At 44.0% G+C, this 21046-nt stretch overlaps 1 protein-coding gene, 1 long non-coding RNA gene and 2 other non-coding genes across 9 annotated transcripts in view; 2 read left to right on the forward strand and 2 right to left on the reverse strand.

Annotated features, from left to right (window-relative positions):
- The window catches only part of sptlc1 (serine palmitoyltransferase, long chain base subunit 1), a 53447-nt gene extending 46596 nt beyond the window's left edge, over positions 1–6851 (reverse strand). For 2 of the 6 annotated variants that reach the window (XM_078568832.1, XM_078568805.1), the window contains exons 1-2: positions 6733–6851; positions 6262–6467 (exon numbers count right to left, since the gene is read on the reverse strand). In XM_078568832.1, coding sequence (XP_078424958.1) covers positions 6262–6315 — 54 coding nt within the window. In that variant the 5' untranslated portion in view covers positions 6316–6467; positions 6733–6851. Of the gene's footprint in view, positions 1–6261; positions 6468–6575 lie in introns of all 6 variants that reach the window. The other 4 variants (XM_078568814.1, XM_078568839.1, XM_078568828.1 and 1 more) reach the window with 4 other exon arrangements.
- Positions 6852–7016: 165 nt separating this feature from the next.
- Positions 7017–7123, forward strand: LOC144671921 (U6 spliceosomal RNA). Its single transcript, XR_013574042.1, has one exon. It is a non-coding gene; the product is annotated as a U6 spliceosomal RNA (small nuclear RNA).
- An 8614-nt stretch (positions 7124–15737) lies between these two features.
- LOC144671932 (U6 spliceosomal RNA) lies at positions 15738–15844 on the reverse strand. Its single transcript, XR_013574043.1, has one exon. It is a non-coding gene; the product is annotated as a U6 spliceosomal RNA (small nuclear RNA).
- Positions 15845–15917: 73 nt separating this feature from the next.
- On the forward strand, positions 15918–16544 carry LOC144690506 (uncharacterized). The gene is made up of 2 exons (XR_013578900.1): positions 15918–16128; positions 16394–16544. It is a non-coding gene; the product is annotated as an uncharacterized LOC144690506 (long non-coding RNA).
- Positions 16545–21046: the final 4502 nt, after the last annotated feature.

A 21046-nucleotide genomic window follows, 5' to 3' on the forward strand; every position in this document is an offset into this window, starting at 1 on the left:
CATATCCGATTAGTAAAAGAAGGTGGGGCAGACTATTTCCAATTTAGTAGAATAATACATCTAGCCAAAAGCGTTGAAAAGGCAAGTGCATCAGTCTGAATTTTTGTAAGGGGGGTGCCATTTGGTTCCACACCAAAAAGAGTGCTGTAATAGAAGCAGATTTAATGTTGCTATTGAAAATATGACAGTGATCTAAAACTTTTTGTCCAAAACAAAGCCAATTTACGACCAGCACATATGAATTAGAGGGGCTGGGGCAGTATGACAGTTATCATAGGTTAGATCAAAATTTGGATAAATCTTAGATAATTTTGCCTGGATAGATAGATGTGATGTAAGATTTTAAATTGTAGTAACCTGTCATGAAGTTATCAATGTATTTAATATTGTTGGAATTTTTTCTTTAAATAGAGGTTTAGTCTGTGGGTATGTCTTAATTGGATTAAAGCCAGCTAGTCTGGGTGCTTTGATGTATGGTAGTTTTGAGATGTGAACAGTAAGGTAGAGTTCATTTGCATTTTGTTGAATAAAGCATTCAAAAGGGGGAGTGAAATCTGGCACCTAGTTAGAAGAGACCAAGCAATGATTATATTACTAATAAAATTGGTACTATGAAAGGGGTTTTATGTTAGGAGAGATGGAGTTCAAAGGGGCTGGTGAGATAATGAGAATTTACATTCAAAGAGATGTGCTGGGTATAACAGACAGCAGTTTTGTGTGTGCAGAGTAGAAGCATGTAACATCAAAGCCTGTAAGTCTACCACTGTGTCTGCAAGGGAACCAAATTAAAGGGAGCCTCACTTTGAATTTGTAAGGTGAAAATTTGCCTGTTGTCTGCTTAAATTGTCTATGGGTTGCTGTTGCCTTAGTGGAGGTTAGTTTGGGGATTTGTTAAAAGTTACGATCGTGGCAATTTGTAGCCATGTGTATATATTTAACTTGTGCAAATTAATAAGTGTCTCATGTAATTTGATATAAAAACCTCTCGAGAACTGGTGGTCTGATTCCTGAATTGAGAGCTGCATCTCAAACTTAAAGACTACTTAAAAAATAGGTTATGACAGTTGTTTAATGTTTCCCTCTGGGATTTTAAATAACAGCCTTTACCAACTGCTGCGTCATAACACAACCCATGTCCTGCACATACAGGTGAGGAATGTACACAAGAGAGAATAGACTTCCAGTTATCTTCTGATAAGTCTGAGTCAAAATCTTGCTCCCAAAGAGTTTTTAAGGTAGAAAGCAAAGGCAATGTAGTAAAACAATTAGAGAATACAATTTGGAACTGAACCCCCTAACAAAAGATTTAATTCTGCCATATCTATCAGTGATTTAGGGGCAATAAAGGAAACTGGGTGTTTTTTTTGCACTCAAAATCTCTGATTTATAAATAGCGAAAGAAGTGTGTGTGGGGCAGATCCTATTTTCAAGAGAGAGAGTCAAAAGAAGCAAAACTATTATCAATGTATACGTTAGCAAGGGTTTTGATGCCTCTCATGTGCCAGACTTGAAAGGCAGAATCTCCTAATCAAGGTGGAAATGAATGGCTTGCATTAATAGGGCTGTATAAAGAGAGAGATTGCAGCCCAAAGTGTGTTCTGAACTGGGTCCAAATCTTAAGTGACTGTATAACAATAGGGTTTGAAGAAAAGTGACTGGGTGAGAAAGAAATGGAGGAGCACAACAGGGCAAGCAGAGACGTGGTTTGACAGGAGGCTGCCTCCAATTGCACCCACGCTAAACTAGCCGGGTCTGAATGAAGCCAAAAAGAAATATTACCAATATTAGCAGACCAATAATAAAACTGAAAATTTGGCAGTGCCAAAGCACCTAAATGCTTGGGACTTTGAAGAAAAATTTTACGAATTCCAGGTGTTTTCTTATTCCAAATAAAGGAAGAAATTAATTGGTCTATTGCAACAACAAAAAAAATGCTTAAGAATAAACAATGAAATGCACTGAAATAAGTATAGAAATTTTGGCAAAATATTCATCTTTACAGAATTTATATGACCAACTGAAAAAAGAGGTAAGCTAGAGCAACGTGCTAAATCCTGCTTCATATGTTCCAACAAAGGGTCAAAGTTGAGCTTTAAAAGGTCTCCAAGGGCTCGAGGAACTAAAATTTCTAAATATTTAAAACTGTTTACTGACACCTTGAAGGGGAGGGAAGAAAGGAGGTAACTCATTGCAATAGAGTTAATAGGAAAAATTTCACTCTTTTGCAAAGTAATTTTAAAATCTGAAATATGACCAAATTGCTCAAGAATAGAGAAAATACATGGGAGAGAGGAGGCCAGATCAAAGATGTAAAGAAGCAGGTCATCAGCATTCAGGGAGAGTTTCTACTCGACTCCACTCCATATAACACCCTGTGTATCTCCACAGGTCCGCAGTGAAATTGTCAGGAGCTCAATAGCAATAACGAAAAGTAGGGGTGGAAGGGGGCATCCTTGTCTGGTAGCTCGATGGAGGTTAATGAGTTTAGGATGGGTATTATTTGTATGTACTGAAGTGACCAGTGAAGAATACAATAGTTTTGTCCATTTTATAAAAATGGGTCCAAATCCAAATTTTTGAAGAGTGAAGAAACGGTAGTCCCATTCCACTCTATCAAAAGCCTTTACTGCATCCATAGTTATAAGAACCTCAGGGAGAGGAGTAGTCAAATGTGTATAAATAATATTGAAAAGACGCCTTAAATTAGAGAAGGATTGCCTGCTGATGTATGATAGCAATCATGTGGTTTAGTTGATGTGGCTCACTTCAGACCAGAGCCAATGTGCCTTCTGCAAAAAAAATCAATTGTCTTCTAGACTTTAATATATAATTTCTTCTAGTTGGGCACCACTGACCAAGGACTGTTATTATTTCAGAATTGGTCAAGTGATGTTCAGACACATTCAAGCCCACAATGCTGTCACTTTTATAATCCTTCCGCCAGCATCACTACTTCTAACTGCCCTCGAGGCACTTTTCACGTAACCAAAAAAGGGGGAAGCCATGGCGTTTCAGAAAGCGGTGGAATAAATACTTCTCTAGCCTGTTACATAGACTATAAACTGCTGAAATTATTTATGAAACAGTAATTGGATGAATGAACACTGACAGCATAGATGTACAGTGGTTACAAGCTTAGTTGTACCCTCATGGGGATAGAACTGTTGTGTCTGCTGTCCTACAGGGGAAGACAGTGGCATAATGGTAATGTCACTGGACTGGCTGCATAGGTTCAAATCCCACCATGGCAGCTGATGGAATTTAAATTCAGTTAATAAAATCTGCAATATAAAAGCTAGTCTCAATACTGGTGACCATGAAACTATCATTGATGGTTGTAAAGACACATCTGGTTCACTCGTCCTTTAGGGAAGGAAATCTGCTGTCCTTACCCGGTCTGATCCACGTGATTCCAGTCCCACAGCAATGCGGTTGACTCTTAACTGCCCTCTGAAATGTTCAGTTCAGGGGCAATTAGAGATGGGCAACAAATGCTGGCTTTGCCAGTGACACCTACATCCCATGAAAAAAAGAGGAGAATCAAGGTGTTGTGGTGGATGAGAAACAGGTTGGTCATGGAATCGTATTGCTAAGACTAAGGGGACATGATCAGAGATCACAAAACTATTGTCTGCACAAGAGTGAATTAACATGAGCAGCCTCTTGTCAAGGAAAAAAATTGTCAATACGCAAATAGGTGCGGTGAACAGGAGAGAAAAAGGAGTATTGTCTTGCTGATGCGTATAGAAAACACCATGAGTCTATCGATCCAGGTGTATCCAGAAAAGAACTGATGGCTGAGGTTGATTTTAATATTGGAACAGATTTTGTGGATGAGCGATCTAAATTTGGGTTAAGTAGTAGTAAAAAGCACCAAGGCCAATTACAGCACATGAATTGCTCAACACTTCATACCTTTAAGATTGTCCATGAGTCACTGAGAGTTTCAATTGCTGTTGATCACAGAAACAGGGCTAGACTCATGGATGTGTACAGCACAGGAGGCCATTCAACTCATCGTGTCTATGCCAGTAAACAAAGATTTGACTACACTAATCCCATTTTCCAGCACTTGGCCCATAGCCCTGGAGGCTATGGCAACACAAGTGAATATCTAAATACTTCTTAAATGTTACGAGTGTTTCTGACTCAACCACCCTTTGAGGCAGTGAGTTCCAGACTCCCACCATCCTCTGGGTGAAAATATTTCTCCGCAACTCTCCTCTTAGCCTCCTATTTCTTACCTTAAATCTATGTCCCTGGTTTTTGACCTTTCTACTAATGGAAAAAGTGCCTTCTTATCGACCCTATCTATGCCCCTCAGTCTTAAATACCTGTCTCAGGTCGGCTCTTAATCTTCACTGCTCCAAGGAAAACAACCCCAGCCTATGCAATCTTTCCTCATAGCTCTGACCCTCCAGCCCAGGCAGCATCCTGGTCAATCTCCTTTGCACCTTCTTTAGTGCAATCACATCCTTCCTATAAATGTGGTGACCAAAACTACAAGCAGTACTCCAGTTGTAGCCTAACCAGCGTTTTATACAGTTCCAGCATATCTTCCTTGCTCTTGTATTCTATGCCTTGGCTAATAAAGGCAAGTGTCCCATATACCTTCTTAACCACCTTATCTACCTGCCCTGCTACCTTCAGGGATCTGTGGATATGCACACCAAGGTCCCGCTGATCTTCAGTACTTTCCAGGGTCCTACCATTCATAGAGTAATCCCTTGCTTTGTTAGCCCTCCCCAAGAGCATTACCTCACACCAGGTTGAATTCTTTCTTTCCAGGTTGAATTCTATTTGCCACTGCTCTGCCCAGCTGACCAGTTTATTGATATATTACTGCAGTTTACGGCTATCCTCCTCACTATTTACCAACCTACCAATTTTCGTGTCATCCGCGAACTTCTTGATCTTACCCCCTACATTTAAGTCCATGTCATTTATGTACACCACAAACAGCAAAGGCCCCAGCACCAAGCCCTGCGGAACCAGGACTACACCTCACAACTTCTCAAACCTGATCTTGCATTCAATTGGACAACAGTTGATCTATACCTTAACTCCAGTTACCCACCCTGGTCCTATAACCCTTAATAACCTTGCCTAAAATAAACCCGCTAATCTCGGTTATTTTACTGATGGCCTTCAAGGGAGGAAATCTGGTATTCTTACTTGGTCTGGCATACACATGATTCTAGATCCATAGCAATGTGGTTGTGATTCTTAACTGCCCTCTGGAATGGCTTATCAAACCACTCAGTTGTATCAAGCTGCCACAGAAAATAAATGTTGTGGTGTACATACATCACAATAGCTGCAGCAGTTCAAGAAGGTGGCTCACCATCACCTTCTTTGGAGTAATTACAGATTGGCAACAAATGTAGGCCTGGCTAAAGGCATTCACACCCCAAGAACAAGTAAAAAAAAATTTGAAGTCTTAACAGTTCTTTTTTGGAAGACACAGGGAAGAAGATTTCCACTGCTCTTTGCATGAAAACATCTTTTCTAACATTCCCCCTGAATAGTCAAGCTATTCAACACCAATCAACTGAGTCCCTAATTTGATCATTGGTTTAATATACATGTAATAAATATTTCAACTTAAGAATCCTCGTTTCTCTCCCCCCCCCCCCCCCATTCTCCTGCTGGCAAGGCCAACACTGTTGTCCATTCCCAACTGACCCGAGAAGGTCAGTTAAGCCATATCAGACAGAAGTTGAGAGTCAACCACGTTTCTTTCGTTTGAAAGTTACATAAGGGCTAGACCAAGTCAGGATGGCAGATTTCCTCCCCTAAAGGACAGGGAACCAGATGGGTTTTGAGGACAAACCTGTAGCTTCAAGGTCACCATTACTGAGACTAGATCAAATCTGGAATTTGAAAATGCTAATCAATTGAATTTCAATTTCCAGCTTTGGTGGGACACATTTTTCGTTTCATTTTACCTGATTGTGACATTATAAACATGTACCCGCCCCACCCAAGACCTTTCCCAATTGGTAATCTGACATAACGATCATTCCTGACGCACCAACGTAACTGGTTAGATTTGATTTGCTATTGGTCAGTTCAACTATCAATCAACAAGATACAGCCCATTTCCAGAACTTGCTTCTGGTAAGACTAGTTCAACAGTTCAGTACGGAGCCAGTTCATAACGTACCTCAACTTTTTAATTTCACAATGTGACTTGACTCTATTAGCTATGTGCCGTTCACAAACTGTGTAACTTTCAAAGTATTTCCACCTTTATCTTACCTCATAAAAGGCCTGAACCATCTCTACTAACACCCACTGTTGCCCTGTCGCCATCTTGCTGCCTGACGTCACTTGACTGCATTAAAGATGGAATAAACAGAACGTTACACATGCGTACAAGCCACTTGATACAGGCGGCCGCCATCTTTGATATGGTCACTGGAATAATTCGCAGCCCAGATCACGTGGTACTCACCAACGGTCGGCTATATGAAGGAAAACAAATAGAAGTTAACATTGCTCTCTTTGTCAAACAATATCTAGAACAAATAAGCAAATTAGATGGGGAAAAGTTTGGGGAGAAGTATACTGACCAACCCTTTTGATCTAACGATGTAACCTCCTAAAATTAATCACATCTCTTCCAGATTTTAAAATGACCCTCACCTCAAGCTCACTTCAAAATATAAGTTTTTAACACTAACAATTTCAAGTACATACGTTGGGTGAAGCACAGGGAAATATTAATACCTGTGGGTTTCAGTTAGAATCGGCTTCCCATTGGTACAGCGGCAGCCCAGCCTCATTTACATATGGGCGGAACCCACAATTCCACTGTAGAAATGTTCAGTTCATTATTTTAACAAGACTAAAAGTTAATGTACAAGAAGCAGGATCATAATATGTTGAAGGCGACAGTAACAAACAGATTGCTCAATAACTGGTATGTGGCAAAAATAAATAGTAAGCTACCACAAATGTAAAGGGTTACGTCTCATCGTGCTTTATATATTGTCTGAATTCTCATTTCAGTTGTGCTCGCTTCGGCAGCACATATACTAAAATTGGAACGATACAGAGAAGATTAGCATGGCCCCTGCGCAAGGATGACACGCAAATTCGTGAAGCGTTCCATATTTTGCAACACTGAAACTTCTTTTCTCTGCTAAGTCAGATCAACAATTACATTTTTCCAATTGCCTCAATCAATCCTGCCTATCCCTGGAGCACTTGTGGAAGATCCCCCACAGTGCCTTCTAACATTCCAGGCTTTCTGCCTCCTTTCTTGCCTAGATCAAAGAAAGACCAAGTCACATGACTGGCACTGGGCCTCCGCTGGGGCACATCAAGGCACGCCTCTAGGTCAAAGAAATGGACCCTTGAAAATGGATTTGTTTTCATTTTTCAATTGACAGTTTACAAACAGGGTATGGCTATTTGCATATTGTTCTGGTAGCCTTGCCAGGTACGTCCAACAGGTCGGTGTGATAACCCCAACTCTATTGGCAAAGAGAACGGGTGCTTCATGCTGTCTCCGACGGTGGGAGGAACCGTTGTGTCCCACTGGTCACTCACCTCAAGTCGGGCAGCTTGGAGCTTAGAGTTAGTACCCAACAAGTGGACAGAATCCATTGCACCAGGCAAACAAACAAAACAAATAAAAAGAAAGGAGATGCCAACTCTTCGATTGGCGAGCTGGAATGTCAGGACCACGTGGATGGGAATGACAGGTGACTTTCAGCTGGTCGATAACGCACACAAGAGAGCTGTGATTGTCATGGAACTTGATAGGCTGAACATCGACGGAGCATCCCTACAAGAGACCGGGTTCACTGAGAGTGGATCACTGAAAGAAAAACAGTACCCGTCCATCTGGCAGGGGTAGGGTTCAGAGGAAACGTGTGAGCAAGATGTAGGCTTCGCTGTAAGGAACTCGCTGCTCTCAATGATGGTTCAGAATGTGTTCTCTCCATCTGTCTCTCAACTCAAACAGGGACAGTTAACCTCATCAGTATCTATGCTCCGACATTGTTCTCCACTACAGAGGCAGTTCTATGAGGAGCTTGGCACTGCTATCAGCAGAGTCCCTAATTCAGAACATCTTTACGCACTGTTGGGATTTCAACACACGAATGGGTGCAGACCATGGGGCATGGTCCTCTTGCCTCGGACATCGTGGCCTGGGAAAGATAAATGAGAAAGGACAGAGACTATTTCAACTTTTCCGCTACCACAAGCTGTGTAGAACAAACGTGCCATAAGGTGACCTGGAGACATCCAAGATCGGGACATTGGCACAAGTTGAATTTGATCGTCACCACAATGTGACTCTGAATAGCACTATCAACACACACAGCTACCACAGTGCTAACTCCGATACAGGTCACTCACTGGTGTGCACTAGGGTGAGGATGTAACCCATGAAGCTTTTTCAATCAAAGCAGAAGTGCCGTCCTTGTATCAAGGTCAGCCATATTGCCTACCCAGAAAACAACTCCTCACAATGTTTATGCATTTGAATTTCTGTTGATCAGGACTCACGTTTCTGCATAATCATGGTTTCCGCATGAGTACCTACCCCCTAACTCCCTGCCCTGTTATTGCCTATGTGTCTAGTCTGTGGTAAATCTTATCGAGAATGACCCTTCTTCTTTCCCACCTGGCTCCAAAGCTTAATAAAAGAGGAGCTGCTTTGAATTACAGGTAATCCCTGCAATATAAGTCACCAGCACAAATAATTTGGGAAGAGAAGTCACAAAATGTTTGGAAAAATTATGTTGTTAAAATGAGAATATTTTTTAAAAGGTGAGATGTTGTAATTGGAATTATAAGAGAGAGAATATCTGGACATGCCACACTGGTCAAGTGAGATATGATATTGAATGAGAAGTCAATGAACCTAATGCATTTACTGATTGTCCTGAGGTTTGCAAAATATAAATCCAACAGAATAAGAATTTTAACAGCGCAGAGGGAGGCCATTCGGCCCATTGTGTCTGCACTGGCTCTCCAAATGAGCATTAAGACCTAATGCCATTGCCCTGCCTTTTCCCTGTACCCCTGCACATTGTTTCTATTCAAATAATCATTTAATGCCCTCTTGAATGCCTCCATTGAACCTGCCTCCACCACCCTTCCAGGCAGTGCATTCCAGACCCAAACCACTCGTTGTCTGAAAAAGTTTTTTTCACGTCACACTTTCTCCTTTTGCAAATCATTTTACCTCTGTGCCCTCTCATTCTTGATCCTTTTACAAGCGGGAACAGCTTATCCCTATCTACTCTGTCCAGCCCCCTCATGATTTTGAACATCTCTATCAAATCTCCTCTGAGCCTTCTTCTCTCCAAGGAGAACAGCCCCAGCCTCTCCAATCTATCTTCGTAACTGATGTTTCTCATCCTTGGAACCATTCTTGTAAACTTCTTCTGCACTCTCTCCAATGTGTTCATATCCTTCCTATAATGTGGTGCCCAGAACTATATACAATATTCCAGCTGCGGCTTAATGAGTGTCTTATATAAATTCAGCATAACCTCCTTGCTGTTGTACTCTATGCCCCTATTAATAAATCCCAGGATACCATATGCTTTATTAACTGTTCTCCCCACTGTCTTATTACCTTCAATGATCTATGCATATATACACCCAGATCTTCCTGCTTCTGCACCCCCTTCAAATTTTCACCCCTTATTTTATATTGTCTGTCCATGTTCTTCCTGCCAAATGCATCATCTCACACTTCTCCGCATTGAACTTCATCTGCCACCTATCTGCTCACTCCATCAACTTGTCTATATCCTTATGAAGGTCCACACTGTAATCCTCACAGTTAACAATGCTTCCAAGCTTCATATCATTCGCAAACTTTGAAACTGTCCCCTCCACACCACGATCTAAATCATTAATATATTTTAGGAAAAGCAAGGGTCGCAATACTGACCCCTGGAGCACTCCACTACAAACCTTCCTGCAGCCTGAAAAATATCCATTGGCCGTTACTCTCTGTTTCCTATTTTTCAGCCAATTTTGTATCCGCGTTGCTACTGTTCCTTTTATTCCGTGAGCAATAACTTTTCTCACAAGACTGTTGTGTGGTACTGTGTCAAATGCCTTTTCAAAGTCCATGAACACCACATCAACAGCATTATTCTCATCAACCTTTTCTGTTACCACTTCAAAAAAACTCCAGCGTGTTAGTTAAACACGATTTCCCCTTTAGAGATCCATGCTGGCTCTTCCTTATCAACTCATATTTTTCCATGTGACTACTGATTCTTTCCCGAATAATTGTTTCTGGAATATTGCCCTACAATATCTTTGGATGCATCTCATCTAGTCCCGGTGCCTTGTCAACTTTAAGTACTGACAGTCTATTCAACACTTCCTCCTTATCAATTTTGAACCCTTCTCGTGACAGAGTTTTCTCGTCTGTCACCAGGGCCTGGGTAGCATCTACCTCCTTGGTAAAGACAGATACAAATTATTCATTTATTACCTCAGCCATGGCCCCTTCATCCATGTGTAAATTCCCTTTTAGATCCCTAATCAGCCCTTCTCCTCCTTTTACCATCCTTTTACTATTTATATGCCTATAGAAGACTTTGGGATTTACCATTATGTTGGCTGCCAGTCTTTTCTCATAATCCCTCTTTGCTTCTCTATATGCTTTTTCTCCTCCCCTCTGAACCTTCTGTATTCCTCTTGGTTCTCAATTGTATTTTCGACCTGGCACCTGTTATAAGCACACTTTTTCTTCTTTATCTTAATTTCTATCTCATTTTTCATCCAGGGATCTCTGGATTTTTTTGCCCTACCTTTCCTTTTCGATGGAATATACCTTGACTGTGCCTGAACCAAATCTTTTTTGAAGGTAGCCTATTGTTCAGCTACAGTTTTTCTCGCCAGTCTTTCTTTCCAGCCTATCTGGCCCAGTTCTGTTCTTGCCCCATCAAAGTCAGCTCTCGTCCAGTTAATTATCCTTACTCTGGATTGCCTATCGTCCTTTTCTATCATCATCCTAATATGTACAATACAATGTTCACTGTCTCCTAAATGTTACCCCACTTACACTTTTTTTTTCCCAAGCTGATTCTGTGTCTTATGGACAGGCATTAGCTATTCAGGTTTTCAATGAATGTTCATCATCAGAAAATCAAACAGTAACACTTAATCCAAAAGCAAAATATTGCAGATTCTGGAAATCTGAAATAAAAACAGAAAACTCAGCAGGTTAGGCAGATCTGTGGAGAGAAACAGAGTTAATGTTTCAGGTCGACGATGACCCGTCATAATAACAGGAAGACAGAGTATTTACAACAAAGTGCACAACCTCTACAAAATTTAGATGCCTTTATACAAATAGCCTAAAACTCTAAATGCACAAAGAATTTCACTACTCCCCTCTTCTTCCATCTTTCCCACGTCACCGCTCTGATTTTGTTCCTGGGTTGCTCACATCAGTATCTGTGAGATTAATCTTTAGTTCCTGGAGTCTCCGTAGAAATCTGAGAAGGTTGGCATTGCTCTTTATGATGACAGCCTTCTGTCACATAAGACAATGGTATGCGCCACGGTGGTCAACTTGGTGTTAAGAATTACCCAGTGTGTTTCAGGAGCCCCACTCTAGCACGGCAGTCTTTGCCACATTTTCTGCAGAGGAAGACAGTGGGCTGAGAAAATGCACGATTCGCTGGTCTCTGCTTTCTCTGGACCCTCTTCTCAGCCAGCTGAGCTTTTTGTTTCTACTTGCCTCTTCTAATGCCCTTCCAAACAGTCAGCCTTCAGAGGTCATGGCTGTCAGCGACAGTCAGCCTTTTTTCCTGCCTAGCATATATAGCCGAGGTCTCACCACCGTAGAGGTGTGCACTGAGGATGCAGGCTTGGTGGACTCACAGTTTGGTGTTCTCGGTCAGGTTGCTGTTGTTCCACACTCTCTTACTCAGCTTGGACACAACAGCTGCAGCTTTTGTGACAGGTCAAGTGACAGATTGCTGGTGATTGTGGAGTCCAGATAGGTAAGGCCATCAACAAGCTCCAGTGTCACATTGTATGGCGACATCCTGGGCAATGACATTTGTCTTTCTGATGCTGTTGGTCAAACCAAACTTTTTATAGGTGTGATAATGTGTGTCCATTTGCCACTGCAGGTGTTCCTCAGTGTGGAATTCTAGTGCAGCATCATCAGCGTGGAGCAACTCTCTGATGAGAAAATAATAAAAAATACCTGGAAAAACTCAGCAGGTCTGGCAGCATCGGCGGAGAAGAGTACAGTTGACGTTTCGAGACCTCATGACCCTTCAACAGAACTAAGTAAAAATAGGAGAGGGGTGAAATATAAGCTGGTTTAAGGTGGGGGGGGGGGGTGGGGGGGTGGTGGGCAGAGAGAAGGGGGGTGGGTGGTTGTTGGGACAAGCAAGCAGTGATAGGAGGAGATAACCAAAAGATGTCACAGACAAAAGAATAAAAAGGTGTTGAAAAGTGGTGATATTATCTAAAATAATGTGCTAATTAAGAATGGATAGCAGGACAAGCAGGGTACAGATAGCTCTAGTGGGGGTGGGGTGAAATAAGACTAAAAGGGCATAAAAGGTATAGATAAATGATCAGTGGAATACATTAAAAATAATGGAAATAGGTGGGAAAAGAAAAATCTATATAAATTATTGGAAAAAACAAAAAGGAGAGGGAAGAAACGGAAAGGGGGTGGGGATGGAGGAGGGAGTTTAAGAGCTAAAATTGTTGAACTCAATATTCAGTCCGGAAGGCTGTAAAGTGCCTAGTCGGAAGATGAGGTGCTGTTCCTCCAGTTTGCGTTGAGCTTCACTGGAACAATGCAGCAAGCCAAGGACGGACATGTGGGCAAGAGAGCAGGGTGGAGTGTTAAAATGGCAAGCGACAGGGAGGTCTGGGTGATGCTTGCGGACAGACTGAAGGTGTTCCGCAAAGCGGTCACCCAGTCTGCGTTTGGTCTCTCCAATGTAGAGGAAACCGCATTGGGAGCAACGAATGCAGTAGACTAAGTTGAAGGAAATGCAAGTGAAATGCTGCTTCACTTGAAAGGAGTGTTTGGGCCCTTGGACGGTGAGGAGAGAGGAAGTGAAGGGGCCGGTGTTGCATATCTTGCGTTCGCATGGGGGGGTGCCGTAGGAGGGGGTTGAGGAGTAGGGGGTGATGGAAGAGTGGACCAGGGTGTCACGGAGGGAACGATCCCTACGGAATGCTGCCAGGGAGGGTGAAGGGAAGATGTGTTTGGTGGTGGCATCATGCTGGAGTTGGCGGAAATGGCGGAGGATGATCCTTTGAATGCAAAGGCTGGTGGGGTGATAAGTGAGGTCAAGGGGGACCCTATCATGTTTCTGGGAGGGAGGAGAAGGCGTGAGGATTTGGTGCACCTTCAAGTAGATACCCTCTGTAGATGAAGAATATGCCAAAGAGCATCGGTGTCAGAACACAACCATGTTTGACACCCTGTGGATTTCAAAGGGTTCTGATGTTGCCCTGTCATAAGTGACCTTACCCACCATCTGTCATGGAAAGAGGGGATCACATTGAGCGGCTTCGGTGGACAGCCAATTTTCTCCAGCAACTTAAATAAAGAGCCTCAGCTCACGTGGTCGAATGCCTTGGTGAGATCGATGAAGGTCTCCTTTGTTCACAGCATTTCTCTTGCAGCTGCCAAACGTAGAAGATCGTGTCAGTTGTAGAGCTTCCAGTTCTGAAACAACACTGGGATTCAGGATAGATGTGTTCAGCCAGGATCTGCAGACTGACAAGGGCAACACGGGCAAATGTTTTCCCATGATGCTTAGCAAGGAGATACCTTGATATTTGTTGCAATTACTGCAGTCGCCCTTGTTCTTATATAGGTTCACAATCTTTGCATCACATGTATCCTGGGGCACTGCCCCCTCCCACCAGCAGAGAGAGAAGTTCATGCAGATGCAGCAGGAGTGCTGGTTGATGAGTTCAGGCAGTACAGCATCAGCACCTGGAGCTAATGCTTGTAGCAAGTGATTCAACAGCTTTGCTAAGCTCCTGCACTGTGGATTTGATATCCAGCGCTGCCATGACAGGCAGGCTTTCTTGGAGGCTAAAGTTTCCTCGGTGATAGTGTTCTCTCTAGATTACAACTCAAGATAGCATAGCACTCATCTCTCCAACTGTTTAGTGCAGTCAGTGATGAACTCCCTGCTTTTGTTTTCAATGGAACTGTTTTCTTTGCTGATGGACCTGTTGCCTTTTTGATCCTTCATACCTGGCCTTGACATTCCCTGTGTTGAAGGACACCCAGTCTGGCAGAGTTGTAACTTTCTATCAGCTTGATGGACTATATTTCAAGCAGCTTAGTGCATTCAGAATATTCTCAATCGGATCTCTCTTGTATTTAATGAGATTGGACCACTTGGCTTCAATAATAGGTCCCATCACAGTGATGTTAGCCTTGAACCAGTCAGCATTTTTTCACTCTTGCTTCCCATGTGTTGAGAGTGCGGTATTATAGATGGTGTCTCAAAGTATGTTTTATTTCACCTCTGCATTCTGTGTGGGATTGCCGAGAGTGCCTGTTCAATCGAGCCGTGGAACTGAAGGCTGTTATCTCAGTAAGCAGTATGACTGACGTTGATACAAGGACGGCATTTCTGCTTTGATTGAAAAAGCTTCATGGGTTACATCCTCACCCTAGTGCACACCAGTGAGTGACCTGTATCGGAGTTAGCACTGTGGTAGCTGTGTGTGTTGATAGTGCCGTTCAGACAGTCACATCCTGGTGATGATCAGATCCAGCTTGTGCCAATGCCCTGATCTTGGATGTCTCCAGGACAACTTATGGCATCTTTGTTCTGAAAGAAGGTGTTAGTTGCACAAAGCTCATGGAGCATAGATACTGATGAGGTTAACTGTCCCTGTTTGAGTTGAGAGACAGATGGAGAGAACACATTCTGAACCATCATTGAGAGCAGCGAGTTCCTTACAGCGAAGCCTACATCTTGCTCACACGTTTCCTCTGAACCCTACCCCTGCCAGATGGACGGGTACTGTTTTTCTTTCAGTGATCCACTCTCAGTGAACCCGGTCTCTTGTAGGGATGCTCCGTCGATGTTCAGCCTATCAAGTTCCATGACAATCACAGCTCTCTTGTGTGCGTTATCGACCAGCTGAAAGTCACCTGTCATTCCCATCCACGTGGTCCTGACATTCCAGCTCGCCAATCGAAGAGTTGGCATCTCCTTTCTTTTTATTTGTTTTGTTTGTTTGCCTGGTGCAATGGATTCTGTCCACTTGTTGGGTACTAACTCTAAGCTCCAAGCTGCCCGACTTGAGGTGAGTGACCAGTGGGACACAACGGTTCCTCCCACCGTCGGAGACAGCATGAAGCACCCGTTCTCTTTGCCAATAGAGTTGGGGTTATCACACCGACCTGTTGGACGTACCTGGCAAGGCTACCAGAACAATATGCAAATAGCCATACCCTGTTTGTAAACTGTCAATTGAAAAATGAAAACAAATCCATTTTCAAGGGTCCATTTCTTTGACCTAGAGGCGTGCCTTGATGTGCCCCAGCGGAGGCCCAGTGCCAGTCATGTGACTTGGTCTTTCTTTGATCTAGGCAAGAAAGGAGGCAGAAAGCCTGGAATGTTAGAAGGCACTGTGGGGGATCTTCCACAAGTGCTCCAGGGATAGGCAGGATTGATTGAGGCAATTGGAAAAATGTAATTGTTGATCTGACTTAGCAGAGAAAAGAAGTTTCAGTGTTGCAAAATATGGAACGCTTCACGAATTTGCGTGTCATCCTTGCGCAGGGGCCATGCTAATCTTCTCTGTATCGTTCCAATTTTAGTATATGTGCTGCCGAAGCGAGCACAACTGAAATGAGAATTCAGACAATATATAAAGCACGATGAGACGTAACCCTTTACATTTGTGGTAGCTTACTATTTATTTTTGCCACATACCAGTTATTGAGCAATCTGTTTGTTACTGTCGCCTTCAACATATTATGATCCTGCTTCTTGTACATTAACTTTTAGTCTTGTTAAAATAATGAACTGAACATTTCTACAGTGGAATTGTGGGTTCCGCCCATATGTAAATGAGGCTGGGCTGCCGCTGTACCAATGGGAAGCCGATTCTAACTGAAACCCACAGGTATTAATATTTCCCTGTGCTTCACCCAACGTATGTACTTGAAATTGTTAGTGTTAAAAACTTATATTTTGAAGTGAGCTTGAGGTGAGGGTCATTTTAAAATCTGGAAGAGATGTGATTAATTTTAGGAGGTTACATCGTTAGATCAAAAGGGTTGGTCAGTATACTTCTCCCCAAACTTTTCCCCATCTAATTTGCTTATTTGTTCTAGATATTGTTTGACAAAGAGAGCAATGTTAACTTCTATTTGTTTTCCTTCATATAGCCGACCGTTGGTGAGTACCACGTGATCTGGGCTGCGAATTATTCCAGTGACCATATCAAAGATGGCGGCCGCCTGTATCAAGTGGCTTGTACGCATGTGTAACGTTCTGTTTATTCCATCTTTAATGCAGTCAATATAGTTCTATTTGTTTTATTTTTGCAGCTGATCATTGGTAAGCACCACGTAATCTGAGCAGGACTTTAGTGTTGCCAGCTGTGATTAAATGTATTTCTGGAGGTTCATCACATGACTTGCCCTCACTCCAGCTACTCGTCCAGTCAGCACATCCATCCTTGTACATACGATCTTCCTACACCAACTAGAAAGCAAAAAGATTCATTATCCAATTGGATGATGCTTGAATGTCAGCCAAACAGCCTTTTCCCCTCCATTTTCAACATTTTATATCTGGTTAAGAGAAATGTTGAAAGTAAATGACAAAAGAAACAATCTTTATTAATGCCCCTGTGATGTTTCTCCAGGGCTGCACACAGCAGTGCCCTGGAGATTGATTTTCAATTCCTGGAGATTCCAAGCCAATTCTGAAAGATTGACAATCCTATATTAATCCGGTCACCAGCTCAAAGGTTGGCCGCACAGTGTTCCAGATGTGGTCTGACCAAAGCCCCATACAATTGTAGCAAGACTATAAGACCATGAGAACTAGGAGCAGAAGTAGGCCATCTGGCCCATCGACTCTGCTCCGCCATTCAATGAGATCACGGCTGATTTGATAATCCTCAACTCCACTTTCCTGCCTTTTCTCCATAACCCTTGATTCCCTTACTGATTAAAAATCGATTCAACTCAGCCTTGAATAAGACTTCCTTATTCCTGTACTCTAATAACCTGTCATGGCCAACATGCCATTTGCCTTAGTAATTGCTTATTGTCCCAGCATGCTAACTTTCTGTGTTTATTGTACGAGTACACCCAAGTCTCTCTGAACAGTTTCAAGCCTTTTAAAAATATTTTGCTTTTCTGTTCTTACTACCAAAGTGGATAACCTCACACTTACCCACATTATACTCCATCTGACATCTTCTTGTCTACTCACTTAACTTGTCCACATCTCTTTGAAGCCTCTTTGTCTCCTTCTCAAGCTTACATTCTCATTTAGCTTTGTATCATTGCAAACTTAGACACATCTTGGTCTCTTCATCTAAATCAATAGATTGTCAATGGGTGAGGCCCCATGGCTAATCCTTGTAGCACTTCACTAGCTATTGTCTACCAACTTTAAAATTGCCATTTATCCCTATCTTTTCATCCTGTCCATTAAGCAATTCTCTATTATCCCCCACTCCAAGAGTCCTCATCTTGTGTATTGTTGGAGCTGCATTCATTCAGGCAAGCGGAGAGTATTCCAACACATTTCTAACTTTTGCCTTATAGTTGGTGGACAGGCTTTAGGGAATCAGGAGGTGGGTTGCTCACTGCAGAATTCCCAGCCTCTGACCTGCTCTTGTAGCCACTGTATTTATATGGCTGGTCCAATATAGTTTCTGTCAATGGTAACCCCAGGATGTTGATAATGGGGGATTCAGCGATAGTAATGCCACTGAATGTCAAGGGGGATTCTCTCTTGTTGGAGGTGGTTATTGTCTGCCGCATGTGTGGCACAAATGTTACTTGCCGCTTATCTGCCCAAGCCTGAATGTTGTCCAGGTCTTGATGCACGTGGACACAGACTGCTTCAGAATTTGAGAATGGGGCTGAACATTGTGCAATCATCAGTGAACATCCCCACTTCTGACCTTATGATGGGAGGCAGGTTATTGATGAAACCACTGAAGTTGGTTGGGCCTACGGCTCTACCCTGAGGAACTTCTGCAGAGATGTACTGGGACTAAGAAGATTGACCTCCAACAACCATAACCATCTTCCTTTGTGCTAGGTATGACTCCAATCAGTGGAGAGATTTGCCCCTGATTCCCATTGACTTGGGCTCCTTGATGCCACACTCGGTCAAATGCTGCCTTGATATCAAGGGCAATCACTCTTGCCTCCCTCATGAGTTCAGCTCTTTTGATCCTGTTTGGACCAAGGCTGTATTGAGGTTAGAAGCTAAGTGGCCTGGCTTCCAATCTGAGTTTCAGTGAGCAGGTTATTGTCGAGTAAATGCCGCTTGACAGTACTGTTGACAACTCCTTCCTTCACTTTGCTGATGTTGATCTAATCATCCCCTTTTGATATTCAATGGCATTTCCATCGCTGAATCCCTCCTTAACAACATGCTAATAGAGCTCTCTTTAGTAACATCAATGTGTTGTTATCAGCAAATGTAAAGGAAGTAGTACTTTTATATTCCTTAACTTTGTGTCGATCGTCACTACTTAGCGAATCAAGATAACATGTTAGCCAATCAGCCTCACATACTGTGGAAGTGCAGGTACTAAATAGTACTGTACAGTTCACGAAGTCCCTGACTGATACATTCATCACTGGACTAAAACTCCTTATGACCAGTATAATTAGTTCAGGTTCATCATTATCTTCATCCTCTTCCTCAGAACTCTCTGCGTTGTATGTCCTTTTGTGGACCTTGCCTTATCACAGAGGGTATGTGTGGTGCCATCAGTCAGACTGGAGTCAAACATACACACATGCAATGCAAGGATATATGGTGTCTCCTCACTGCATGTCATCATCAACCTCCACAAATCTAGCAGCTATGAGGGCCTCCTGAGCCCATCTGCCTCGTCTGGCTGTCATCGCCGGCACCGTTACCTTTGAGAACCTCCTCACCCTCATCCCCTTCGACGTCTTCCTCTTTGGAGGAGATATCCAGTTCCTCTATCTCCTCCTCAGCCAGCTCTTCTCTCCATTACAGCGCCAGGTTGTCAGGGGTGCAGCAGGCGACAACGATGCATGGCACCCTCTTGGACTATATTTCAGGGCTCCACCAGACCGGTCCAGGCACCGGAACCTCAACTTCAGCCTGACGGTTTGCTGCACCTAGGTGCGAGTTGCTGCATGAGCCTCATTATACCTTTGGTCTGCTGCATTATATGGGCACTGTACAGGTGTCATCAGCCACATCCTCTGTGGGTAGCCCTTGTGCTTGAGGAGCTAGCCCTGCAGCCTCTGAGGACCCAGGAAAGAATCAAGGATCTGACACTGACTGAGAATGTAGGAGTCGTGGACACTGCCTGGGAACCGTGCGCAGACCTGCAGGATGCGTTTGTGGTGGTCGCACACTAGCTGAACATTCAGCGAGTGGAAGTCCTTGCAATTGACATAGTTGACCACTTGTTGCAACAGAGATCTTAGCACCATGTGAGTGCAGTCAAAGGCACCCTGCATCTGAGATCGGGGCAAATCCCAGCGCTCTTACATCCTGGCATTCCTGGTCCCAGCCGAAATGCACAAATTTCTGTGCCTTCGCAAACATGAGTCTGTGACCTCATGGATGCATTTGTGGGCGGAGGCTTGCGATATCCCGCAGAGGTCACCTGTGGAGCCCTGAAAGAAGCTACTGCCATATAAATTGAGCGCCGTGGTCACGTTCACAGCCACGGCCAGTGGATCCCCCTCCATGTCCCCGTGGTTCCAAATCCTGCAGCAGCTGAGAGATGTGACCAACGAGTCCCTTGGACATGTGCAGTCTTCGGTGACACTGGTTCTCGGCCATCTGCAGGAATGAAAGGCAGTGTCTATGGACCCTGAGTCTAGCTAAGCGCCAAACAGCAGCAGCTTGCTGTGGCTCTTCTATGGTGTGTGTGTGAGCCCCAGCTGCCCCTTCATCCTGAGGGTGCTGCTCCCCCCTCTGCCCAGCCAGGCGTCTCTGTCGCTCTCTTATCCTTCATCTCTTCCCTCTGTATGCTGCAGGGCATACAGTCAGGTCACCAGGTTCCATGCTCTTGATGTACTCCTCCTGCAGGATGAAAGAGAGACGTGTGGGTTAGCTTGGGTGTTCTAAGAACCTCTCTTGGTTAAGTCTGAAGGCCCCTTAACGCATCCCGGAGAGTGCTGGCCACCACTTGGATAGCCAGAGCTTAGTGCGCTGCATGGCTGCCCGAAATCCCACCTTCCTCCGCCCCACTCCACCTGACCGATTGGTGACAGCTTTGCCCACTGGACTGCATGCTGTGCTCTCAGCTCAGGCACAGGCATTCTCCTAACCCGCACTGCAAGGCTGCACCCCTGCACATGCTTGTGCACTACCTTCAACCTTAGTGCACTCCTTGTCCCCCCACAAGTCACCTCAACCACAGTGCAGCCTTTGTCCCCCCCAAGTCTCATCCACTGCAGTGCAGCCCTTGCCCCCTGCAAGTCGTGTCCACCACAGTGCAGCCCTTGCCCTGCCCTCCCAAGCCGCATCCACCGCAGTGCAGCCTTTGCCCCACCACAAGTCGCATCAACCGCAGTGCAGCCTTTGCCCCGCCCCAAGTCCCATCAACTGCAGTGCAGCCTTTGCCCCGCCCCAAGTCCCATCAACCGTAGTGCAGCCTTTGCCCCGCCCCAAGTCCCATCAACCACAGTGCAGCCTTTGCCCCGCCCCAAGTCCCATCAACTGCAGTGCAGCCTTTGCCCCGCCCCAAGTCCCATCAACCGCAGTGCAGCCTTTGCCCCGCCCCAAGTCCCATCAACCGCAGTGCAGCCTTTGCCCCACCACAAGTTGCATCAACTGCAGTGCAGCCTTTGCCCCGC

The sequence above is a fragment of the Cetorhinus maximus genome, chromosome 2 (genome assembly GCF_964194155.1).
Source record: "Cetorhinus maximus chromosome 2, sCetMax3.hap1.1, whole genome shotgun sequence".
NCBI lineage: Eukaryota > Metazoa > Chordata > Chondrichthyes > Lamniformes > Cetorhinidae > Cetorhinus > Cetorhinus maximus.